The sequence below is a fragment of the Procambarus clarkii genome, chromosome 72 (genome assembly GCF_040958095.1).
Source record: "Procambarus clarkii isolate CNS0578487 chromosome 72, FALCON_Pclarkii_2.0, whole genome shotgun sequence".
NCBI lineage: Eukaryota > Metazoa > Arthropoda > Malacostraca > Decapoda > Cambaridae > Procambarus > Procambarus clarkii.
The window spans coordinates 15,605,734-15,632,599 of record NC_091221.1 but is presented as its reverse complement, the minus strand read 5'-3'; the positions used below and the strand labels follow the sequence as shown (position 1 = coordinate 15,632,599).

At 44.3% G+C, this 26,866-nt stretch overlaps 1 protein-coding gene across 1 annotated transcript in view; it reads right to left on the bottom strand.

Moving 5' to 3' along the window:
• Nucleotides 1-26,866, bottom strand: part of LOC123773774 (cholesterol transporter ABCA5) — a 567,017-nt gene that overhangs the window by 23,395 nt on the left and 516,756 nt on the right. The window contains exon 31 of the mRNA XM_045767705.2: nucleotides 611-739. Coding sequence (XP_045623661.1) covers nucleotides 611-739 — 129 coding nt within the window. The remainder of the gene's footprint in view (nucleotides 1-610; nucleotides 740-26,866) is intronic.

Sequence of the window (26,866 nt, the reverse complement as noted above, 5' to 3'; positions counted from 1 at the left end):
ACTCTGAGGAACTGCCAACCCCCCACACCAAAGGTACAAAGACCCAAGACCCAAAGACCCAAGACCCAAAGACCCAAGACCCAAGACCCAAAGGTCGAAGGGAGACATGAATACTTTCACATATGAGGGTTTCATTGGACACTGCTCCCTGCACCTCTCTGAGAGAACAGTGTTTAGGCTAGTGGTCCCTGGTAAGCATGACAACTCCATATGACTGAAGCCCCATACTAATATTAGCTAATATCGGTCCAATAGCTCCAGGGAGCCGATGGGGCTTCCCAACAAAATAGCCCTTGTTATGCAAACCACCGAATAAGTACATAAGTAAAATACATAGGTAAAATATCCAACTTTCTCTGGTGTCATATTACAATTAATCATACATGCCAAACATTTTCATCTGCATGTCAACATAATCAATAACTTAATAACACAGCTCCTCTTGGTTTACAGCAATCTTTAATTTATTACACAAAATGTCTCCAACCCCATAAAAAAACATTTGAAAATTAAACAAAAGTTGGATCTTTTCTACGGCACATTGATAAGCTATAGCTATAGCTATAGGCTATAGATAAGTTTTTTTTTTGGTACAAATTGCATCACTTACTGTTGAAAATGACCTGGAGGTGCACCAATTTCTCTAAGCACAGCAGAGGAGTCTCTATGTTTAAGCTTTATCTCCAAGGTATATCCTCCCCCATACTTGTTTTTCAAATGTTGAATAGCTCCAACACATCTGTAAAGCATTGTTGTTAGTGCTTTGGTCAATAACCAAAAACAAAATCCCCATTTAAAAAGAAAAACAGTAGCACTGAATGTAATGAAATGCCAATTTCTGGGTGAGTCTCAGTGGCTCCCAGAAGCTATACACTGAGATGGTTCCCATCTACTAAGTTGCATCAGCCATGGAGTTCTTAGCCCTAACTGGAACGAGAATCAGAACCTGGCCCCCACTCACAGGACTGCATTGACCTGTGGCATAAAGCTATCTCACCAGGAAAAGCATCCAGAAAATCAATAAGTCAAAACAACTGATGGGTTCAAAAAGAGACCCAAGCCTCGAGATCCGCCTAATGAACTCCCCTACGTATACAACGAAATTATCTAATCTTTCACAACTAGTGTTGAGCTCATTTGCCTCATCTTTCTCACTAATTTTGGAAAGGGGAAGGTCTCAACCTTCCTTCCTGAGGTCTCAACCTCAGACCCCAGAAGGCTTAACACCTTCCGGGGTCTGAGCAGTCAGTTCTGGAGTGGACACACAAACAAAACCTACCCAAGAACCTGGAAAGGAGGGACAGAGGGAGGGGAAATAGGGTACTAAGCTTTGAGGAGACCCTTGTGGCTCCCCAAAGCTTAATATCCATGAAAAAAGAACACAGTAACTTACCAGGGAGGAGTAGAATTGCATGAGCTAGGACAAAGAAGAGACCACAGAACAAGAGACATGATACAAGGGTTCACACAAAGGTGCCAAGGTCTGGAAACATTCACTAAATACTGGGCAATCAGAACCCTGTTAGATCTCCACAACAACTGTGCTTGAATATTGGCAGAGGACATATTAGTAAATAAAGCCATGAAAGCAGCCATTTACTTCCAAACATCATGGGCACGAGGGTAGACTGCATGTTGGTGAGAAACATGAGCCTTTGAACAAGGAATCAAGGAAACAGGACCCATGAAGCATCCACTGAAGCAGAATTGATGGCACAAGAATAGTGGCATTGAGCTGCCACAAGATACAGCACACAATACACTCCTGGCCAAACCAATGAATTGTCAATAACCGCAGGACCCCACCAGAAGCCAGCCAACTCGTTCTTCGCCAGAAAAAAACAGCGTTCAATGTAATGAAACACCATTTTCTGGGTGAGTCCTGGAGGCTCCCTGGAGCTTAACGGGCTAGTGTTTGTTATATTAAACTGGGACACTATCTATAGAGTTCAGACCTACAAGGGACCAGCGCCAGAACCTGGCTCCTTTAGAGAGGTTTCAGGGAGCAATGGTCCTGGAAAACCCCCTTTGTGGTTAGGGGGTTTTCCTTATCTGCCATCGACCGGAGTTAAGCACCCAGAAAGGTAGGCATAACAAAACAAACCCCACATGGTAAGAAACTACAACAAAAACCGAACAGAGGTAGAAACTCCCTACAATCCCAAGGAAACAAGCAAACATCGCACTTTACTGCCGCTCTGCATGTCCGCACAGCTCTCCCCGCCCCAAGAGGGGGAGGGGGGAGCCCTGGACTTCACCGCGCCAGCTACCTAGCACCAGTTCGTAAGCTAATGTCAACCGGGACAGACGCTTCTCTGGCCTCAGTTTCTTAGGCGGTGTTTGCTTTCGTGGCGTTCACTGCTGTGTTTTTGTGTTGTTCAGTGGCCAGGTGTTCCTCATCAGTACCTGGACTGCATGCGCTTAGGGCCTTCCTTCCCTAAGCGCCCTGTGAGTACTGCCCCTGCGTGACAGGGTTATCTTCCCTGGGATGTTCGGGAAACATTCCTGTAGAGGTTCTTGCTGCTCGGCATTTGCCTCGCCCATGGGGCCAACTGGGGCTTGGGGCCCTTGTTTGGCCTTGGGTAGGGACTGGTATTGTGCCGGTTAGGACATCAAGGTATTGCGTGGCCTGCCACCTATGCGGCGACCGGTTCCTGTTGCCTCTGGAGACGGTGTACTTTTGCGGGGTTTTTCTTTTGTTTTTATTTTAATTTGCCTGGTGGGAGTCTACCTAGTGGCTATAGTTCCCCTAGTAGTGTTTGGTGGCCCTCTGCTAGGCCCCTGTGATTGTACATGTCGCAGGGGTTTTCAGTGTTGCATCTACCCCTTGTTAGCTTGGGTGTTTAACTGGTTAGCAATACCTTGCCCGGGCTTCCCGTAGCAGTCAGCCTACGGGCCCTGGAAAACCTTGTCGGTGCTCAGTGGACCATTGGATGTGTCTTTCGGGTTCCATCCCATCTTGTGTGGGGTTCCTTGGTTGCTGTGCCCTTGTCTCAGGGTGAGTCACTACTTTTACCTCCGTCATGCTGCCTGTTGGGTCACTGACACCTTGATCAGGAGTCTTGTGAGTTGTGTTCTCTGCTTGTTCTCCAGTACTCTCCTGATGTTATTACTGTTCAGAGTACAGGCGGCATCCGCATTGCAAGCTCGGTTTAGGTTGCTGCAACGTGCTAGGTTGGTTTTCCACCCGGATGCCCCAGGGCCACCCTGTTTTGGTTAGGTGCTGTTTGCTCCTTTCCCTCCCTGTTCCCGGCTCCTGACCGTCTGCGGGTTTCGGGGTCTGGGCAGGGTTTAGTTGGTGCCGAGATTCGGGCGGCTTCGGGGGTTGTGTTGTTCGGGTTGGGGACGGAGGTTTTCGAGCCTGTTCCTCCTACCAAGGCTTCTGGGTCTTACCAGCGGCCCATCTTTGCTGCCTATTCCCTGGACTCTTCCTTTTCTTTTGGGGCAGAGGGTGTGGAGGACGGCTCTGCCCCGGGGCCTCTGTTGCGGGTTCCAGGGGATGTGGGGGGAGGCCCGCTTGCAGTTTTGGGGCTATTTGCCCCTGCCAGGGTTTTCTGCTTCTGGGCAGGGTTTTTTGTCCCTCTAGTCTGCTTGCTTCCCACATTTGCTGGGGTGTTTTTGGCTCTATTGCGTTGGTCACGACTCCTTTGTTTTGGTGGCCATTTTCTTTCTGGGGATAACTCTTCGCTGGCCACTGGCAGCGCTGCTATTTGTTTTACCGATGCCTGGGTGTGCGAGCTGGCATTTTTGGGTGAGTTTTCACCTCCTTTTAGGGGTCTTATCCTCCTGTTTCCATTTCTTTGTTTTTATGGGGTGTTCTGCCTGTTCCTCTGGGAATACTTGGGTGTTGGTTTTTACATCGGTTTTTGTGTTTTGTGTGTTTTGGGTCTGGGCCCTAGGGTTTGGGCTCAGTGACCCTGTCTGTTTACGTTTGCTCCCACACCTTGTCCCTCGGTTTTTGGCCTGTTTTGGACGTTTCCCTGGGGGTTCTGTCTGGGTGCTGTGCTTTGCCCCTCAGTGGTGCAATTCCACCAGCAAATGTGGTAGTTTGGGCTCTCCCGGGTTCCCTTGGGTCTTTGGTTTCTTTCTGGAGGTTTCTTCCTCTTGGGCCCCCTTTTGGGTTCAAGGGGCTTTGTTACCTCGTTTGCGACCCGGTTCTGCTTTCTGGGGTTCCGGGGTTTTCCTGGCAGGCTGATCTTTTTGGGTCCTGGCACATGTTGTGGCTGTGCCGGGGCTTTGGGTTTTTGTTTTCGAGGTGGGCCTTTTGGTACAGTTTTTGTGCTCTCTTGGTGCCTTCTTTGCATGGCTGGCATGGTGCTCTCTGCCCACCAGTCGGCGGTTTGACTTTTCTTTTCTTTAATTTATGTTTCAATTTTAATTACATTTATGCATGTATTTATGTTTTTATACAATTTGTGTGTGTAGGTATGCATGTATATATGTGTATATATATGTACATATTGTTAAATATGACCGAAAAGGTAAGATTAATAATTCTAACACAAATTTTCTCAATATTTCTTATGCTTCTTATCACTGTCGATGGTAATTGAAAAATCAATTCTCCAAAATTCATTTTTATTTCTAGTCTGACGTGACGCCTGAACGCGTTTTGTAATAACTTATTACATTTTCAAAGACTTTAGTTTACACACACAACTGTAACCTGTAAACACGCAAATCCGTTCATACTTATACAGTGGTACCTCGGAATACAAGTGTCCCTGAATACGAGTTTTTCGGAATAGGAGCAGGATTTGCTCGGAAAATGTGCCTCGGAAGGCGAGGGTTACCTCGGAACAAGAGTTTGTTGATATGTGTACAGGCCGACTAGCGCATGGTGGCACGGCGATCGCGCCTCAGTTTACCAGTGTCTCGCGCCCCGTGACTATCCCACCTGAATTCTTTACAAGGATTTACAGTTTTTTGTTGGTTTTTTGGCCATTTGAGCATTAAAGTTGTCATTATATATCTCGCCATGGGTCTAAAGAAAGCCATTGGTAAGGTTCAACCTAAGAAAATAACTGTGAGTAGAGGCAGTAGAGGATGTCCCTTCTTGATTAAGAAAATGTGTGAAGTATGGGAAGAACTGCAAAGTTTTGTTGAAAAAACGCACCCAGATAAAGCTGTAGCAGGCCGTTGCATTGACCTTTTAAATGACAATGTGATGTCTTACTACAGACAAGTGTTAAAATGTAGGGAAAAACAAGTGTCTTTAGACAGATTCTTAGTAAAACAAGCAAGTCCTAGTGGAATGCAGGCAAAATGTGCCAGAGTGTGCATACCTGTGAAGTCCTCACTGCCTGATGTTATAATGGAAGGAGACTCCCCTTCCAAACAGTAACACCTCTCCTCCTCCCTCCTCCTCACATCTTGCATGCTGAGTCAGCGCCTATTTTTTGCCAGAATTCCCTGCCCTATAGCAGGCAATATATGCCACTGACGATTTTTTATTATTTTTCCTGTGATCAGTTAACACAAATTAACAGGTTAGGAAGAAAAAATAATTTTTTTTTTTTTTTGGTATGCGCCTGTGGGTGTCAAATGGTATATAACTATGCGCCATTTAAGGGTTAAAGGTGGAGGGCTTGGAGGATGGCTCTGCCCCGGGGCCTCTGTTGCTGGTTCCTGGAGCTGTGGGGGATACCTGCTAGCAGTTCTGGGGCGGTTTGCCCCTGCCTGGGTTTTCTGCATTTGGGCAGCGTTTTTTGCCCATCCAGTCTACTTGCTTCCCACTTTTGCTGGCGTGTTTTCGTATCTTTAGCGTCGGTCACAGGCCTCTTCTGGCGGCCATTTTCATCTGCCGGTTTCCCGGCGTGGCCACCAGGGCGGCATTGCGGTTTGTTTGCATGCGCCTGGGTGTGCGAGCGAGCTTCTTGGGTGAGTTTTCACCTTTTTTCAGGGGTTTTATTCTCCTGTTGTCGTTTCTTTGCTTTTCTGGTGTTTTCTGCCCGTTTCCTGTTCCTCTGGGAACGTTTGAGTGTTGATTTTACACCGGGTTTCCCATTTTGTCTGTTTTGGGTCTGGGCCTTTGGGTTTGGGCTCAGTGTCCCTGGCTGCTATGCTTGCTCCCACACCTTGTCCCTCAGTTTTCGGTGTGTTATGACCGTTTCCCAGGGGGTTCTGTCTGGGGGCTGTGCTTTGCCTTTCTGTGGTGTTTCTCCGCCGGCAAAATGTGGTGGTTTGGGCTCCCCCTGGTTCGATTCCGGGTTCCTTTGGGTTCTTTGGTTTCGTTCCGGAGGTTTCTTCCTCTTGGGTCCCCTTTGTGGGTTCAGGGGGCTTTGTTTCCTCGTGTGTGACCCTGTTTCTGCCTTCTGGAGTACCGGGGTCTTCCTGGCTTGCAGACTGATCTTTTGGGTCTTAGCACGTGTTGTGGTCGTGCTGGAACTTTGAGGTTTTGTTGTCGAGGTGGGCCTTTTGATGCAGTTTTGTGCCTTCTTTGCCGGGCCGGCATGTGCTCTGCCCACTGGTCGACGGCTTGTAATTTTCTTTTCAAGTGTAATTACCTAAGTGTAATTACCTAAGTGTAGTTACAGGATGAGAGCTACGCTCGTGGTGTCCCGTCTTCCCAGCACTCTTTGTCATATAACGCTTTGAAACTACTGACGGTCTTGGCCTCCACCACCTTCTCACTTAACTTGTTCCAACCGTCTACCACTCTATTTGCGAAGGTGAATTTTCTTATATTTCTTCGGCATCTGTGTTTAGCTAGTTTAAATCTATGACCTCTTGTTCTTGAAATTCCAGGTCTCGGGAAGTCTTCCCTGTCGATTTTATCAATTCCTGTTACTATTTTGTATGTAGTGATCATATCACCTCTTTTTCTTCTGTCTTCTAGTTTTGGCATATTTAATGCTTCTAACCTCTCCTCGTAGCTCTTGCCCTTCAGTTCTGGGAGCCACTTAGTAGCATGTCTTTGCACCTTTTCCAGTTTGTTGATGTGCTTCTTAAGATATGGGCACCACACAACAGCTGCATATTCTAGCTTTGGCCTAACAAAAGTCATGAACAATTTCTTTAGTATATCGCCATCCATGTATTTAAATGCAATTCTGAAGTTAGAAAGCATAGCATAGGCTCCTTGCACAATATTCTTTATGTGGTCCTCAGGTGATAGTTTTCTATCTAGAACCACTCCTAGATCTCTTTCTTTATCAAAATTCTTTAAAGATTTCTCGCATAATATATAGGTTGTGTGGGGTCTATGTTCTCCTATTCCACATTCCATAACATGACATTTATTAACATTAAATTCCATTTGCCAAGTGGTGCTCCATATACTTATTTTGTCCAGGTCTTCTTGAAGGGCATGACAGTCATCTAAATTTCTTATCCTTCCTATTATCTTAGCATCATCAGCAAACATGTTCATATAATTCTGTATACCAACTGTTAGATCATTTATGTACACAATAAACATCACTGGTGCAAGAACTGAACCCTGTGGTACTCCACTTGTGACATTTCTCCATTCCGATACATTGCCTCTGATTACTGCCCTCATTTTTCTATCAGTCAGAAAATTTTTCATCCATGATAGAAGCTTACCTGTCAACCCTCCAATATTTTCCAGTTTCCAGAACAACCTCTTATGTGGAACTCTGTCAAAAGCCTTTTTTAGGTCCAGATAGATGCAGTCAACCCAACCATCTCTTTCCTGTAATATCTCTGTGGCTCGATCATAGAAACTGAGTAAATTCGATACACAGGATCTTCCAGATCGAAAACCATCCTGTCTGTCTGATATTATATCATTTCTCTCTAGGTGTTCTACCCATTTAGTTTTGATTAGTTTTTCCAATACTTTCACTATTACACTTGTCAATGATACAGGTCTATAATTGAGGGGGTCTTCCCTGCTGCCACTTTTGTAGATTGGAACTATGTTAGCCTGTTTCCACCCGTCTGCTACGATTCCTGTACACAGGGATGCCTGAAAGATCAGGTGAAGTGGAATGCTGAGCTCAGCTGCACATTCTCTCAGAACCCATGGTGAAACGCCATCTGGGCCAGCTGCTTTGTTCTTACCGAGCTCCTTGAGCATTTTTTCCACTTCGTCTCTAGACACCTCTATGTGTTCTATGTTGTTCTCTGGAATTCTTATTGTATCTGGTTCCCTAAAGATTTCATTTTGTACAAACACACTTTGGAACTTTTCGTTTAGTGTTTCACACATTTCCTTTTCATCTTCCGTGAATCTTCCGTGAATCAACAGCTTGCTCTGTTGACTCTCGTATGGTCCTGCTATTGGTGGGTGCATTGGGCGTGGTCGATCCGCCCTATCCTTCTGGGGTTCCCGTCTGCTCTTTGCAGACATGGGCCTTTCGAATCAGCGGTTCTTCAGGACTTCTTCAGTCTGCGCTCTCCTCGGAGGACTGTTGTCCCCTGTCCGGCTTCTGTTGGGGCCGGGTGCCTGGATGGTAGCCCTGGACCTCCAGGTCAATTATTGGCGCTTGGTGTATTTTTGCATCCTAACCGGATCTTGGTGCCCTGTCTGAGTCTGCTTGAGATTCGGTGTCTAGCCTACCTCGACGACTGGCTGGTGTGGGCTCCCAGTCGGTCCGCTTGTCTGTTCGCCAGGGAAGTGGGTCTTTCCAGATCGCTGGGTTTGGTTTCCTGGTGATCTGGAGGCCATTCCATCTGTTTCCGTCCCGGGTTAGGACCTGGGCCTTGTTTAGGGCTATTGGCCCACTCCTTGTCTTTCCCTCCAGAATGTTACTGCGGCTGTGGTCCCGCCTTCGGCTGTTCGTGAGGGGGTCCCGGGTTGCTCGAGCGGTTGTGCAGGAGTCTGAACTTCGACGTGCTGGTCTGCCCGTGGGGTCGGGTTTGGCTTCGTCGTCTGTTTGGTTCCTTCGGAGACTCCCCTTCTGCCTCTTGCAATCATTGGGTTCGTTCCTCCGGGGATCTTGTGTTGGTGCTGCGTCACCAGCTTCCTCTTTGGGGTTTTCGGGGTTCCGTGCCTTGGCACCTCCCCGAGCCTTCGCTCGATGTGTTCACGGATGGGTCATCTCTTGGCTGAGGCTTTGTGACCAGTGCTCACCAGGTCGGCCGGGGATGGTGGAGTCTGTCCGTCCGTCGGGCTCACAGCATGGTTCGGGAGTTTGTGGCTGTCTGCTTTACGCTTCGGAGGGTTTGGGTCACTCGGTGCTCTACCATTCAGCTCCATTCGGACTGTTCTCTGGCTGTTCTTGCCGGAACCACAGGGTTTCTCTTAGGTGTTTACCTTTGGGGTTGATTTCGTAGTGGCTCGTTTGCTGGATTCTCGGGGTTTGGCTAACCGTGAGGTTCATGTCCGGGGTGTGTCCTGTGTCCTGGCGGACAGCTGTCTTAGTTCATTCCTATGTTCGCGGATTGGCCAGTCGTCACCAATTCGTTTTGTTGGCTCTGTCGGACGTATGGATTCCTGGCCGTGGACGTCTTTGAGTTAGCATGGTCTTGGCGTCGCCCATTTTATGTGGCGCCCTTACCCACCTGCAAGGCATTCACGGTGGATGCTTTTCGGCAGGACTGGTCGTGGTGGGGGTACCTGTTCCTCTTCTCCCGGTCCAGCTGTTGCTTCGGGTTCTGGCTCGGTTGCAGCCCATTGCCACGAGAGCAGTCCTTATGGTTCCTTGGTGGCCGGCCCAGCCTTATTTTCAGACACTGCTTGATAGGTGTCCGAACCCGAGGCGTTTACCCGTGGCTCCGCCTCTTTTGGCAGGTCGGATCGGTCCTGTACATAACTGGTTCGGCCTTCTCCTCGGCTCTTCGCGTCTGGTATTTTGACGTGGGTATCACCATCTCTGTGGCGTTCAGGTGGTTTTGTTGATGGTGTCCCACCTGCAAGCTTCGTCTTGGCGACAGTATGACATTCCTGGCGTTTCTATGCACTTTTTCTTGCTCTTTGTACATTCTCTTCTCTTTCACATCGGGTTGTCTTGCCCTTTCTTGGGTTTTCAGGACTACAGTTATTTGATGTTTCTTACTGTTGCCTCGTTTTGTGTGGCGCTGGCGGAGCCGCTCCGGCTTGTGTTCGGGGTGGACGTCACATCTGCCCCGTTTCGTACGCTTTCTCATGTTTTGTTTCACCTCCGACCTGCTCATGCGTCGCCTGCGCCGTCCTGGTCTTTGATCAGGGTGCCTTCTTATCATCTCCTCAGTTTGTGGTAGCCCCTTCGGTTCAGGTTTCTGCTCTTTGGTACTGGTGGTAGATTTGTACGTGTGCAGCCTTTCTCCGTCCTGGCGACAGTCGAGATGGCTGGTTTCCGGAGGAGTTCTCGGGATATTGATGCTTGATTGGTTTGTCCGGGGGTGCGTCCTGTGTTGTCCGGTTGCGTTTTTTGCCATTACCTGTGTACCGTGTCTGGGGATGCGCTTTGGTTTGATCTGGTTCCCCTCATTCCCTGTTTCAAGGCTCGGGTCTCCCAGGTCATCCACAGAGTTTTTCAGTCTTCCAGCCTGCGGTCTGTCTTTGCGCCTGTGCTGTTCGGACGTTTGCAGCCTTTGCTGCTGTGTTGGTGACGTCTAGGGCTCATTTCGGGCACAGGGAACTGAGGGGTTGCACAGGTTCTTGGCCGCCTATTCTTTATGCATGTCTGCTCCTGTGCGTTCATGTTGCCTTGGGTCGCAGGTTGCATCCTGTTGTCTCGGCTTCGCGTTGCGGAGTTTGTGGCAGTCGCCTCCCGGGTTAGCCCTTTCTTTTCCTTCTCTTTGGGTATGAAGCTCCAGGGAGCCGTAGGGGCTCCCCACAGAAAACCAGTATTGAATGTAATGAAACGCCATTTTCTGAATGAGCCCCGGAGGCTCCCTGGCAACCCTCCCTCCCACAGGTCGGCGCGTTTTTCGCATTGGTTGAAGCTTAGCTTCCGAACTGAAGCTTGGCAGCCGGCGCTGTAGGTTCTGGGCTCCCCCCTCCCCCTCTCGGGGCAGGGAGGGCTGCGTGGATGATCAGCGCGGCAGTAAAGTATGATAATAGCTTGTTTGCTTGTTTCCTTGGGATTGTAGGGAGTTTCTACCTCTCTGTTCGGTTGTTTGTTTTAGTTTTTTACCATGTGGGGTTTGCTTTGTCATGCCTACCTTTCTGGATGCCTGACCCCGGTCAATGGCAGGTAAGGAAAACCCAACCACAAGAGGGTTTTCCAGTGCCAGTGCTCCCTGAAACCTCTCTGAAGGGGCCAGGTTCTGGCGCTGGTCCCTGGTAGGTCTGAACTCCTTAGCTAATGTCCTGGTCTAATATAACATACATTAGCCCGATAAGCTCCAGGGAGCCTCCGGAGCTCACCCAGAAAATGGCATTTCATTACATTCAATGCTGGTTTTTTGCCAGACTTCCTCTGTCAATTGCACCCAAAATATGTCAACTACGATTTTTTTCCCCCGTGCTCAGTGAACACAAATTATCATTTTAAGACGAAATAATTTTTTTTTTTTTTTTTTTTTGCACATAGGGGTGTAAATGTCCTCAGGACCCCTGAGCAATGGAAGGGTTATATATATATGACCTCGTGTTCTTAAAGTTCCGGGTCTCAGGAATTCTTCCCCATCAATTTTATCAATTCCTGTTACTATTTTGTACGTAGTGATCATATCGCCTCTTTTTCTTCTATCTTCTAGTTTTTGCATATTTAACCCTTAAACTGCGCCTGGCATATATATATGCCATGAGTAACATGGTCCATGGTGCACATGGCGTATATATACGCCATAGGGTGCCTGGCACGATTCAAATGGCCTGCGGCTACACGGGATTCACATTAGCTTCCTCAGGGCTCTTGTAAACAGACACCATTTATTTTAAAAATCGTGGGCAATATTCTCAGGTGTGAGAGCCACAGTCCTGAGGGAGAAACCAAAGCTGGCACACACAGCATGAGCTAACAGCATTGCTGTTCAGCTTGTGACCACAGCATCGCCGAAAATGTCAAAATAAATATATACCTGCTATTATTTAGAGATGACAATATTACAGATGACCCCTCACTGTGATAAAAATGACCAGGATTGTGATAATAGCAGGATTGTTGAAATAATTAGCGCTGTGGGAGGAGTGATGCTGAGGGACGGAGGGAGATAGCATTGTTTACTGTGTGGTCACCTGTTATTGTCTGCATTCACCATACCAGCTCAGTGGTTCACTATGGTGAACACAAATGTAGATTCTTATATATAATGAGTGTATTAGTGTAATAACAGCAAAAGGATTATGCTGGGAGGAGCTATTTGGGTGACGGAGGTGACGTCGTCTGAATGACTTGTCTAGCTGTGTAGAGGGTGGCCACTATGCTCTTTGGGCACTCTACAAGCTTAGGTGTACAGTTACGGTTCATACAACATGTACATACTTATATATAATGTGTGTATATAGTGTAATAACACTGCAAACAGTATTGTTGGGGGGAGAAATTTTAGTGCGTGTGAACTTGAATGAGTGCGGGAGGCAGCCGCCAGCTGACTGTGTGTAGCGACGTCTCTTAGTGCCTGAACTAGCTATATACGCTTAGTTGTACAATTGTGGTGAACAAAACATATACATACTTATATATAATGTCTTTATATAGTGTAATAACACCACAAACGGTATTGTTGGGGGAGAAAGTTTAGTGCGTGTGACCTTGAACGAGTGATGGAGCCGCCAGCTGACTGTGTGTAGCGACGACCCTTAGTGCCTGAACTAACTAAATCAGCTTAGTTGTACAGTTGTGGTGAACCAAAAAACGTAGATACTTATATATAACGTCTGTATATTGTGAATAAAATATAAAACAGTTTGGTGGGAGGAGAAAGTGGGCAAGTGAAGCGTGGTTGAGGGAGTAGCAACGAGTGGCTGGCTGGTGAATGGGGGTCTCTACTCGTTGCTTTTCGTCTCTCAATACCGACTTAGTGGATTGTTATGGTGAACAAAACATGCAGATACTTATATATAACCTGTGTATAGAGTGTAATAACAGCAAAACTATTTGTTTATTGTTTTATGAACATAATAATTGAATCACTAATATGCACACCATACTTTTGAGTATAGTGATTATTCACCCCTTTTATTATATAAATATATCACAATACACACTATTGAATAATATTACTGCAAAAAACTAAGAACAAATCAATCAGAGTCATTGAAATAATTAAGTTAAAATATCTCTGTGGCAACTCCCACCTGTCAGTGCGGGTGACGCTGACCGGCTCTAACGACTGCTCTGTCAATGCCCATTTTTTGCCAGACTTCCTCAGTTTATTGTGCCCAAAATATGTCACCTACAATTTTTTTTTTCATTTTTTCAGTGCTCAGGGAACACAAATTAACATATTTAGAGGATGAAATAATTTTTTAGAATTTGTTTTTTCTTGCACACAGGGGGTGTATATCTCCTCAGGACCCGTTAGCAGCTTAACCCCTTAACTGCGTTGCCTCCAAATATGACACCCCCCAGTGCGCAGAAAATAAATTATCTGGAAAAAATTCTTTTGTTTTTTAACCCTTTAACTGCGCAACGAGCCTGCAGGCCCAGGCTTCAGGTGCACAACGCGCCTCCGGGTGTTTTTATTTTTCACGTTCCATTCAAAACTCCCGCGGCTACATGGGGTTCACATCAGCTTTATCAAGGCTCTTGTAAACAAACGCTATCTTTAAAAAAAATTATGGTCCACATTGCCAGGTGCCAGAGCCTCAGTAGTGAGTGAGCAACCAAGGCTGGCGCTTGCAGCATGAGCGCACAGCACTGCTGTTCAGCGTGTGACCACAGCATCGCCTAATATTGTCAAAATATATACATATAATCTGTTTTATTTAGCCATGATAGTATTATAGAAGAGCCCGAGTGTGATAATGACTGGGTACAATGTTCAAATATCAGTGATTCAATGCTGTTCACGATGCTCACAGCGCTAGCCACAGCACCACGGCATTATTTCGTCCATGTAGGAACCTTCAAACGACTTTTTAGGTTCCTTTTCAAAATAAACTTGTGGTCAATTATTCATTTATAGGTATTAGTGACCAGGATTGTGGTTATAATGAGCGTTGTGAGTAGGAAGGAGGAACTTTGGTGAGGGAGGGAGGGAGAGAATTGAGGTAGCCTCACTGTGTGGCAGTAACTCTTTGTTTTTTTTCACCATACTAGCTTCGTGGTTTGCTATGGGGAACACACATGTACATGGGTATATACAATGTGTGTGGAATAGTGTAATAACAGCACCAGGAGTATGTTGTGAGGAGCTATTTTGGTGATGGAGGTGACGTCGTTATCGTGGCGTCGTCTGCTGTCTGCTGTGTGATTTGTCATGCAGTGTATGGTGGCCACTATACTGTTTGGACACAATACCGGCTTACTTGCATAGTTCTAGTAAATAAAATAATAATAATAATAATAATTTTTATTTAGGCAAAGGTACATACATAAAGAGATTTTACAAAGTTTGTTGGCTTTATAGATAGAGCTAGTACATACAATGCCTAAAGCCACTATTACGCAAAGCGTTTCGGGCAGGAAAAAACACTACTGACTAAAGCTTAAAACTAATGGGTAAAAAGAAAAAAATGCATTGAGTACAAATAAAAATAAGGGTAAAAGAGGGGGGAACATTGTTGAAAAAACAGCACAAATACAATTACAAATTATTACAGAAAATTACATTAAAACAGCGTTGATTTGAAAAAAAAAAAAAAAAAAAAAAAAAAAAAACATACATGGGTTGACAATAGAGGGGTAAGGTAGGTTACAGGGAATTTATTAGGTATAGCTTCGTTTTTAACTTAAACTGGTTGAGAGAGGTACTGTCTTTAACATGGTTGGGAAGGTCATTCCACATTCTGGGCCCCTTGATTTGTAGAGCATTTCTGGTTTGATTAAGTCGTACTCTAGGAATATCAAAACTGTATTTATTTCTGGTGTGGTGCTCATGGGTTCTGTTACAACCTTCTATGAAGCTTTTGAGATCAGGATTGGCATTACAGTTTAGCGTTTTATATATGTATAATACACATGAGAGAATGTGCAGTGACTTAATGTCTAACATATTCAGGGATTTGAGTAGGGGTACCGAGTGATGTCTGGGGCCAGAATTGGATATTGTCCTAATAGCAGCTTTGTGTTGAGTAATTAGAGGACGTAAGTGATTTTGGGTAGTAGAGCCCCAAGCACAAATACCATAGTTGAGATATGGATAGATAAGGGAGTAATAGAGAGTCACCAGGGCAGGGCGTGGTACATAATATCTGATCTTAGAAAGAATGCCCACAGTTTTTGAAACTTTTTTTGATATGTTTAGAATGTGTCCCTGGAAATTCAGCTTGTGGTCAATGAGAATGCCAAGGAATCTGCCATCTAATTTGTTACAAATTTGGGTATTGTTTATTTTGAGATTTATTTGATTAGAGGATTTATTGCCAAACAGAATATAGAAAGTTTTGTCAATGTTAAGGGTGAGTTTGTTGGCAGTTAGCCAAAGATGGACTTTCTCTAGCTCAGTATTTACTGTGGCATTTAGAGCAAGGGGATCAGGACTGGAGTAAATGAAGGTTGTGTCGTCAGCAAATAGGATTGGTTTGAGGTGTTGGGAGGCATTTGGAAGGTCATTAATGTAGATGAGAAAGAGGAGAGGGCCAAGTATGCTGCCCTGGGGAACACCAATGTTGATGGGTAGGGTGGGAGAAATTGTATTATTCACAGAAACACATTGGAGCCTGTCAGTAAGGTAGGATTTGAGGTATTGTAGGGAGTGTCCTCTGACACCATAATGATGTAATTTAAGAAGAAGGTTTTGGTGGTTGACAGTATCGAAAGCTTTACGCAGGTCCACAAATAACCCAACAGGGAACTCATTTTTATCAAGAGCTGTATGAATCGAGTTAAGCATACTAATAAGTGCATCGTTAGTGCTTTTTTTGGGCCTGAAGCCATATTGGCAAGGGCTAAGTATATTGAGTTTGGCTAGATATGAGTAAAGCTGCTTATAGATTAGTTTTTCAAAAATTTTTGACAAGTTTGGCAGGATTGATATAGGTCTGTAGTTGTTAACATCTGTGAGATCACCACATTTGTGGACAGGCGTTACTCTCGCTTTTTTTAGAATATCTGGAAAGGTTTGGAGTTCAAGTGACTTGTTGAAGAGCAAAGCAATAGCAGGGGCTAAAGATCTGGAGGCTTTTTTGTAGATTAAAGTTGGTATCTCCTCAAGGGCACCAGACTTGGTTTTAAGGGAAAGGATTATCGCATTGACGTCAATGGAATTAATAGGCTTTAGGTACAGAGACTGGGGATAGTTCCCTGTAAGATAGTCCTTAATGTCAGTACTGGAAGATGGAATATCATTAGCAAGGGATGAACCAATGGAAGAGAAGAATCTATTGAACTCAATAGCAGAATCAGAGGCTGAAAGCTGACCATCGTTATTAGTCAGGAGAGTCGGTTTGTTATTTAAAGACTTCTTTGATCCCAATATTTGTGAAAATGTTCTCCATGTTTGTTTAATATTGCTCTTTATTTGGGTAAATTTATCTTTGTAGTATTTAGTTTTGGCTCGTCTAATTATCTTAGATAGCAATAATGAGTAATTCTTTGAGAATTCTTTGGAGACAATTCCTAACCTATACTTTTTCTCAAGGTCATGTTTTTTATTAATAGATTTAAGTATTCCCTTTGTAAGCCAGGGATTGTTAAGCCTTTTGGTTGTGACTTGTTTTGTAAGCATAGGACAGTGGGTATTATAAAGGCTAAGAGTTTTTTGAAGAAAAGATTGAACTGCTAGGTTGATGTCCTCTATGTTACCTAACTCGGACTCCCAGTTGACATTATCAGTAGCAGTTATAAAATTGTCTATAGCAGTTTCATTGTGTAGTCTAAAACGTATCTCTCTTGACTCAAGAGGTGGTTTGCTAATGTTAGTTAAGAGAAATGTGGGGTAATGGTCTGTAGTGCTATCGGTGATTATACCTGAAGTAAGCGGAGAGGTTATATTTGTCCAGATGTGATCTAGAGTCGTGGCAGTGTTATCAGTGATTCTAGTAGGTCTAGTGATTAAGGGTATGAGGAAGCAGGAATTCATACAGTTGAGGAAGCTAACAGCAGTAGGGTGTTCTGGCTCGCAGAGGTCAATATTAAAGTCCCCTGCGATAATTAGGTGGTTTTTGTTCAGTCTGTTATCAAGTATTAGATTTCTAAGGTTTGAGTTGAATTCGGACACATCAGTGTTAGGAATTCTATAAACTGCACCCACAGACAGGATAGACTCGGCATCCTTGACTCTGAAGCTGGCGAAGATATACTCCCCATAGCAGTCTCTAGTTCTAATTTCTTTTAAGCATGTTAGTTCTTGGTGGTAGTAAAGAGCAGTGCCACCACCTCTCTGAAGTTGACGACAGTTGTGGATTGCTGAGTAGTTAGGCATGTTAAAGAGTTGAGTAGTATCATCTTTCAACCATGTTTCAGTAAGTATAATAAAAGAGAATTTGTTGTCAATAGCTTCAATCAAGGCACTAACATCATTGAAGTGTTTACCTAGGGATCTAACGTTCAAATTGATTACAGAGATATTGTGACTATGAGTTAATACATTGTTTACATCATGTGCTGCAAAATATCTGCAATTTAGATCATTAAAGTGATTATTGTCATAGATAGTGGATAAGAGGTTAAGTTCTGGGTCTATACTTGACTGCATAAAAAAAGCTGATTGCAGGAAAAACAAGAAAAACAAAAAGAAATAAATGTACACAATACTGTACCAAACAAACACAAAAGGGGCTTACAGGGGTACAATGGAGTAAGGGAGTATGGCTAGGCTAGGAAACCTAGGTAATGAATGAGATTAAAGAAAAAAACATATAAACATGGACTATACAAAACACAAGATATAGATATACAAAACAAAAATATAAACAAGACTAAGCAATACAAAAAAAAATTTGAGCAAAAATGAAAAATGAGGTAGATTGCTTACAGGTACTCTCAGGTACAATGTAAGTAACAATAGACAGAAAATATATATCAATATAGAAAAGAATGTCACATACAATAAGATAAGCAATTACATGAACAGATGAAAAACAAATCTGCTGTAAAATAGGAAGTAATTATAGCAAAACACAATATAATAATATAACAATACAATAAGAGCTTACAAAGTATTGAGTCTGCTAAATTAGAGAATAATTATGGCAAGACACAACAATAAATGCAAGCAAACAAGGAAGTGAAACAATTAGAGGTAGAATTAAGGTCACTAGATAGCCATGGAGGATACACAAGTTTGGTGGAGAGAACAAAAAATCAGTAGAGACTGTCAAGATGAATATATAAAAAAATTTGACAAATGATAATTGTAAAGTAAAATAATCTTAAAGATAATAAATTTTATTAAGCTTAGTTTTAACTTATAATTAGTATGAACTTAATTAAAAGAACAAAAATGAGATCAATAATTGATTTCAATAAATGACATAGATCAATACAAATAAATTTAAAATATAAATGGAATAGGGTAAGATTAGATTTAAGAGTAAAATTTTACAATGAAACTGAGGTAGATGCTTACATAAGTGCATGGAGACTTGATGGATTATTTAGGAAATTATATGAATAGGAGAACATCAGGTAAATGGTAAGGCAGAGACAGCACCTTAGACAAAGTTAGATTAAAACATGTAGATAGGTATATATAACATGTGTAAATTGTGTAATAAATACAATAACAGTATGGTAGGAGGAGCAATGTTGGCGAGTAAGATGTTGGAGTGAGGGAGGGCTGGCTGGGTGTGGCTACTCACACTCGCGGTGTTCTGAGTGTGTTGATGGTGAATGTATATAGTGTGTGACAGTGTAGTGTACATATGTTGTAAATATACATAAATGAACATGAAACATTGGTGTGAATAACTGTATGATTTGGAGGAGTAATGTTGGCGAATACAATGTTGGAGGAGTGAGGGAGGGCTGGCTGGGTGTGGCTGCTCACACTCGCGGTGTTCTGAATGTGTTGATGGTGAAAGTATATAGTTTGTGACAGTGTATAGTCTGTAAATAGATTGTATATATACATAAATTAGCATGATATATGGCAAATATGTGCAACATATGTGTACACAAGTGTCATGCACGAAACACAGTGTCTTCGGACAGTACGGATGTTTTACTGCCATAATATAGTGTACGTGTTCATTATACATAGGATTAGCATGTAAAAACAAATAAAATGTATTTGGAACTGTGCGCAAAAAATGTGCAAAAATATATTCGCGGCAACTCGCACGCCCCGCCCTGAGCACCCCTCTGGCCCCGGGAGCATACTGCTCTGGCGCACGGGGAATTATGACATCACGGCCCACCTTTCGGACCCCATAGCAGCCAAAGTAAGTACAATTTCGAACTTGCGTTGCTATACCCATATACAGGGAGAGGTTTTTGACACTTCCCGGAAGAAAAAATAATTTTTTCCCAAGGTTTCATTTCCTGCACACTGGGGGATGTCATATTTATAGGCCGCGCAGTTAAAGGGTTAAAGTGTCAAAAACCCTTCCCTCAGTATGGGTATGTAAAAAAAAAAATCAAAATTGTGCTTACTTTAGCTACTATGGAGTCCATACGTTGGTGCGTGACGTCATCATTCCCCGTTCGCCCGTGATGTACGCTTCTGGGGCCAGTAGGGCACCCAGGGCGGGGCGTGCGAGTTGCCGCGAATATATTTACAGTGGTACCTCGGAATGTGATTGTCCCTGTATGCGAGGTTTTCGGAAGGCGAGGTGTATTTACTCCAAAAATTTGTCTCGGAAGGCGATGGTTACTTCGGGAGGCGAGTTTGGACGCGAGTTTGTTGATACGCGTACAGCCGACCTAGCGCGTGGTGGTTCGGCGATCGTCGCCCCTCTGCCCCGCTGGCCCTCAGTTTACCATTGTCTCGCGCTCAGTGACTACCCCCACATCAATTCTTGTCGCGGATTTTCAGTGTTTTGTTGGATTTTTGGTGATTTGTCTATACAATTTGTTATTATATATCTCACCATGAGTCCCAAGAAAGCCAGTGGTAAGGATAAAGGCCAGAAAGCTCATGTGAGGATGACAATAGAGGAGAAACAAGAGATCATTCGGAAGCATGAGAACGGTACACGTGTTGTTGAACTTTGTAGGCAGTACAACAAAGCCACATCAACAATATGCACTATACTTAAGAAGAAAAATAAGATTATGAGTGCTAATGTGGCAAAAGGAGTAAGAACATTAACGGCACAAAGACCACAAATACTTGAAGAAGTGGAAAAGTTGTTATTAATTTGGATACACGACAAGGAGTTGAGGGGTGATAGTGTTTCGGAGGCCATGATTTGTGAGAAAGCCAGGGTGTTGCACGAAGACCTTCTAAAGAAGACCCCTGCAACGAGTGATGCAGATAAGAAAGAGTTTAAGGCAAGCAGGGGCTGGTTTGAAAAATTTAGAAAGAGAAGTGGTATCCATAGTGTTACAAGGCATGGGGAGGCAGCCAGCTCAGACAAACCAGCCGCTGGACGATTTATTGACGAATTTAAAGAGTTTGCACAGGTTGAGGGATACCTACCGCAACAAGTGTTTAATTGTGACGAAACAGGACTGTTTTGGAAAAGAATGCCTAAGAGGACTGTGACGGTAACGCGTTGGTGTTCGGCTGTTTAAGGCTAGGGGTATGGCCTCGTCACATAGTTATAAAAAAAAATAGAAAAACTGGAACTTCGTCTGTGGTAAGGTAAGGAGAAGACACACAAAACACAAGTAAAACTTTAACAATGAAATTTTAATTACGTTAAATAAATCAAAACATGAAAATATGGACAAACAAATATGTATAATAAAATCAATGAATCAAAATAATAAGAATACTTAAATGACACAATGAAAAGTTACGTTAAGGCAAAATAACAAGAAGTGCAACACAAAGGTTAAGTGGGAGGTGCTGGAATATTGGCTTAAAGCCACCACCTCTCTCAGTACACGCTAACGTCTAGCTGGGAGGAGTGCTGGCTACGAAAGCACGGAACATTCTGAGGACTGATGTTGGGGCGACCCCAGACATCAGGTAGTATTGGGGGCGAGTGCAGGTGCAGCCAGACCGGCGACCAATCAGCGGAGCCGTAGCGATCAACGGGTAGTTTGGTGGTTGGAGTTCGAACAGGTGGCTGGTTGCATACGTTTCTGCTCACCCTGGCAAGCCTTGCTGGTGCTGGTGTTGTTGTCGTTGTTGGACATTTCTTCCATAGTCTTTTATATAATTGTGACGACGTAATTATGAAGGGAAGAGCAGGCTCAATCTCTTGAAGGAGATTATTGTCACAACTCTCCCCCGAAGCCTGCGGTTCTGGAAGAAGTACGTCGTTATGTGGTGGAGTAATGGATGGAGTCGCTTCTACTTCATAAACTCTGGAGAGATCATGGGCTAAGATGTTGTCAGACTCTTGGTATAGCGTGTCTCCAGGTTGAATTTCTGCAGATAGCAAGCCCATAGTAGAAGACGTTGAAATGAGAAGTGGGCGTGCTGCAGGAGGTGTAGGGTGGTGTGGTCCGTATTGATGGTGGACCGAGCACTTTTCAGGTGTGGAGTGAAGTGCTGAAGCTTCAGGATGAGGAAGAGTAGCTCCTTGCCAATTGTTCCGTAGATCCTTGTAGCAGTAGTCGCTGACAGGTGTATTCTTCTCGCCTCGTTGCTGCATCACGACACCACCCACGTCGGTACCATTGGCGTCGACATGGAGGATGAAGGGCTTATCTGACGAGGTGAGAGTGGAATTAGAAGAGGGCATAGGAGCACGATTATTATCCTGAAAGCATTTGGGAAGATCATGAAGGATTTTGGAATTAGAAAGCGCCGACTCCTTGTCAGTGCTTTCGGGAGAAGAAGCCGGGATGGTCTCACTGTGGATGTAGGGTTCTGTGAAGGTAGAACAATTAATCAAGACAGTGGGAGGAGTACCATTATATTGCTTCAGGAGGTTGACGTGGCACAGCTGGGTCTTCCGCCGCCTATCTGGAGTCTCTATCACATAATTATTATTATTCCTGCACTCTTTGACGCAGTAGGGTCCTGAAAATCTGTTTTGTAAAGGTGAACCTGGGATAGGGAAATAAGCAAGGACGAAGTCTCCCGGCTTGAATTTTCTTACTTTGCTGGTCTGGTCGTAATGAGTCTTCATTCTCACCTGGGCTTTCAATAGATTATCATGGGCAAAGCGGTGGACTCTCTCTAGAATGTGTTGAAGGTTTTGAAGAAACTGGGGCACATTCTGATGCTCACTGAAGGTGGCATCTCTGAGAGAGTCTTTGAAAGCCTTAAGGGGAGTACGGCACTTACGGCCGTAGAGCATCTCATAAGGAGATACTCCTAGGGACTCATTGGGGAGACTTCTGAAAATACACATTATTAGGTCAATCTGCTTATCCCAATCCTTTGAGGTTTCACTACAAAACTTTTTCAAGAGTGCTTTGATGGTCTGATGACTACGTTCAAGAGAACCCTGTGAAGCAGGATGATAGGGGCTGGACAATACCTGTTTGATGTTGAACTCCTCCAGTGTCCTTTTGAAGAGATCACTGGTGAAGTTGGTGCCACAGTCACTTTGAATCTCCCTGGGAAATCCGTATTGAGTGAAGATCTTCAATAGATGTTTGATAACCGTAGCAGCCGTGATGTTCTTCACTGGAACTGCTATGGGAAATCTGGTGGTAGGACACAGGATGGTTAGGATGTAGGCGTTACCTGAACTGGTCCGAGGTAAAGGACCAACACAGTCTATTATGAGTCTGTGGAAAGGTTCCGCAGGCACCTGTATGGGAATCAGTGGTGCTCTGGGAATGGAGACGTTCGGTTTGCCTGCCATCTGACATGTATGACACTGTTTTACGTACTGTTTGACGTTGTTTACCATACCTGGCCAGTAGTAGTCTTGACGAATCCCATGGTAAGTCTTGTTGAAGCCGTAGTGGGAGAATGCTCCGTGGGCCAGGTGTAGAATAGTGGGCCGCAGGCTGGTGGGAATCACAAGTTGTTCGATGTTGGCCCAATCGTCCTCCTCCTTCAGTTTACTGGGTCTATATCTGCGGTAGAGCAAGTCGTTCTCTAGGAAGAACCCAGGAATACTGTCGGGTTGAGTCTCAGCCTGGAAAAACAATGGTGTTAAAGTAAGATCTTCCCTCTGCAACTTACGGAACTCCAACTTGGTCAGATGCGGGGGTAGTTTCTGAGGGTCTTGAGGGACAGCGGTAGCAGTAGAGTCAGCTGGCTGTGGACGTGCGGCTTGTGCACGGGTGGTCACGAGAACCGGAGGAGAAACATCATCACTCTCTTGAACCTCTGCTGGAACATACTCAAGAATAGGGTTACTTGGCACAGAGTTACACACCTGGGGTTTGTCCATGACGATCAGGTTGGTCGGTTGCAGGTCTTCTGCCAAGTCGTTGCCTAGGAGAAGTTGCACTCCAGGCATGGGAAAAGGCTTTTCCCTGACGGCGACTTGGACTTCCCCGTTCACGTAGGGACAATCCAGGTGGACTCTGGCGAGAGGGTATGGAGTAGTAGCAGTGAGGTCAGTGATGAAGACCGTTTCCCCGGTGTAGACTATGTTGGGCACAGCCGACTTCAAGATGATCGATTGTAGAGCCGCTGTGTCCCTCAAGATCTTCAATTTGAAACGTCCCTCCGGATTTGAACCGTTGGCAGAGACAGTTCCAGTATACAGGTGGTTACTGAAAAGAGAAAGATCATTAACATCAACACCAACATTCATCACAGGCTTACCGGACTTAGGAGGAGTTGGTTTGGGTCGTTGTTGGTCAGTGGTTCCCTTGTATTGAGACTTACCACACTTGTCTATGGTATGTCCATAGAGTCTACAATACTTGCAGTACAGTTGTGAACCAGCTTGATCGGGGCTCACCTTCTCGTAACTGTACCACGACTTCTTACTGGAGGATGGTTCAGGTGTCAGCCGGTGGATGAGGCTGTAAGTGTCAGCCGACTTAGCACACTTCAGGTAGTCGGTTTCTTCTTTATCTGCTAAGTAGAGGCGGACAGGAGGCGGCACACGTCTCAAGAATTCTTCAACAAGCATCAGGTTGACGAGTTCTGTAAAAGTAGAGACATGTGCTGCTTCCAGCCATTTCATGAAATACCTCCGTTTCGTGTTAGCAAACTCGAGGAAGGTAGTGGTACTTGCCTTCAGGTGGTCACGGAATTTCCTTCTATAACTTTCAGTAGAGAGGAGGTAGGCGTCCAACACTGCTTGTTTCAGAGTGTAGTAGTCATTCTCAGACGCCAAAGTACTGAGTGTGACTGCAGCTCTACCTGTAAGATGGACTCTGAGAAGTGTGGCCCATTGGTCGACAGGCCAACTGAGTTGATTAGCAAGGGTTTCAAAGGTGGTAAAGAACACATCAACTTCTGCTTCTACAAAGGATGGCATTAACTTACTTGCATGTGATATATTAAAACTGACGGGAAGATTGGCAGTAGCTTGCTGGCGTTGAGTGAAGTGTGAAGTTTCCAAGGCGATTTCGCGTTGACGACACTCTAGAGCCAGAGTCGCTTGTTGCTTGTCATGTTCGCGTTGTATTTCCAACTCGCGTTGTTTGGTTTCAAGCTGTAAGCGTTCCCGCTCCTGGAGTGTTTCAAGCTGTACTCTTTCACGTTCACGGAGTAATGCGACCTCGCGTTCGTGTTCTTCTCTCCTCAAAGCAGCTTCGCGTTCTCGTTCGTCTCTCCTCATAGCAGCTTCGCGTTCTTGTTCTTCCCTCCGTATGGCAGCTGTTCGTTCTTCAATCTTGGCCAGCTCTAGTTTGAGTTTCAGCGTTGCCAAATCAGTTTTATCTGCAATATAGTAAGTTTCATGAGTTTCAGAGTCTATCTTACCTTGCTCTAAATAGTAATCCAGCAACAGGTTGTGTAGGTCATTTTTGTTGGCTTGGTAGGGAACTTCTAGTTGATACTCATGTGCAAGAGTTTGTAGTTCAGTCCTCTTGGCACGACTTAAAGTCCCTATTTCACCTGCTGGATTTGCACGGAAAGTTTGGAGACGAAACATGGTGAAATTAGCAAATAAAGGTACACGAATGTTCAATAATGAAATGTCAGAAACAGGACAACGTGGCAACTGGTACCTATCCTGTGTGATCTTTAACAATTAACGTTAAGTGAAAGATATTAAATTAAATCAAGGGCGCAGGAAATCTTGTACCCGGTACTCATGTAAGAGAATAAGGGCAAGAAAATCCTACTAACAAATGAAACAAAGTTTCGAAAACAAATGAAACAGTTAAATGCTTCAAAAGTAAAATTGGTAGTCCAAGGATGTAGGCATACCTTGCCAAGTCTCTATAGGACATAAAGCAAGTTTTTCCCACTGAATTTAATATGATACTTACAGAATTAGCGAACTTTTGTGCTCTGAAAAAATAAGCTAATTCCCTACCGTTGTATGTATCATCATCTCTGACTGACGTGTAGGGGTGCGAGGTGTCAACTGGTGACGAGAACTGCTGCTGAGGTCCCAATTCAGCAACTAAAGTTCGAGCTAGAGGAACTATGGCCCTCTTTGTCCTCCTACAGTCAGATTGCAGAAGATTGGGTACTCTTGACCCGGGGCAGACCACAGTACCAGGGTACCAATATGATGATCTGTCAGAATGAGAAATATTCAAGGGACATAGATGGTAAATACGAGTAATAACAAGGAGGGAGAGATGACCAATTAAGAGTATGACTGAGGCCTACAGTCACCACGTAATCCAAAGTTGTCTCACCTTCACTATATGTTACTCTCGTAATGCACAATACACCGCACCTTATAAAAAATGAAATTGAATGAAAAATAGTAAAGCTACGTTAACAAAGTTAAATACGCTTACCATAAATTACCACTTGGCACCAGTACCTGAGTGAAGCTCCTAGGACAGGCCCCCATATAACTTGTGACGGTAACGCGTTGGTGTTCGGCTGTTTAAGGCTAGGGGTATGGCCTCGTCACATAGTTATAAAAAAAAATAGAAAAACTGGAACTTCGTCTGTGGTAAGGTAAGGAGAAGACACACAAAACACAAGTAAAACTTTAACAATGAAATTTTAATTACGTTAAATAAATCAAAACATGAAAATATGGACAAACAAATATGTATAATAAAATCAATGAATCAAAATAATAAGAATACTTAAATGACACAATGAAAAGTTACGTTAAGGCAAAATAACAAGAAGTGCAACACAAAGGTTAAGTGGGAGGTGCTGGAATATTGGCTTAAAGCCACCACCTCTCTCAGTACACGCTAACGTCTAGCTGGGAGGAGTGCTGGCTACGAAAGCACGGAACATTCTGAGGACTGATGTTGGGGCGACCCCAGACATCAGGTAGTATTGGGGGCGAGTGCAGGTGCAGCCAGACCGGCGACCAATCAGCGGAGCCGTAGCGATCAACGGGTAGTTTGGTGGTTGGAGTTCGAACAGGTGGCTGGTTGCATACGTTTCTGCTCACCCTGGCAAGCCTTGCTGGTGCTGGTGTTGTTGTCGTTGTTGGACATTTCTTCCATAGTCTTTTATATAATTGTGACGACGTAATTATGAAGGGAAGAGCAGGCTCAATCTCTTGAAGGAGATTATTGTCACAGGACATACATTACCAAGGAGGAAAAATCCTTGCCTGGACACAAGCCTATGAAAGATAGGTTTACGCTTGTGCTGTGTTCAAATGCGAGTGGCGATTTGAAAATTAAACCCTTGCTAGTGTATCATTCTGAAAATCCAAGGGTTTTCAAACAGTATAATGTGCAGAAAACCCGTTTGTGTGTGATGTGGAAGTCTAATAAAAAAGCATGGGTCACTAGGCTTATTTTTTCGGAGTGGGTGAATGAAGTGCTGTGCCCTGCCATAGAAAAATATCTGCAGG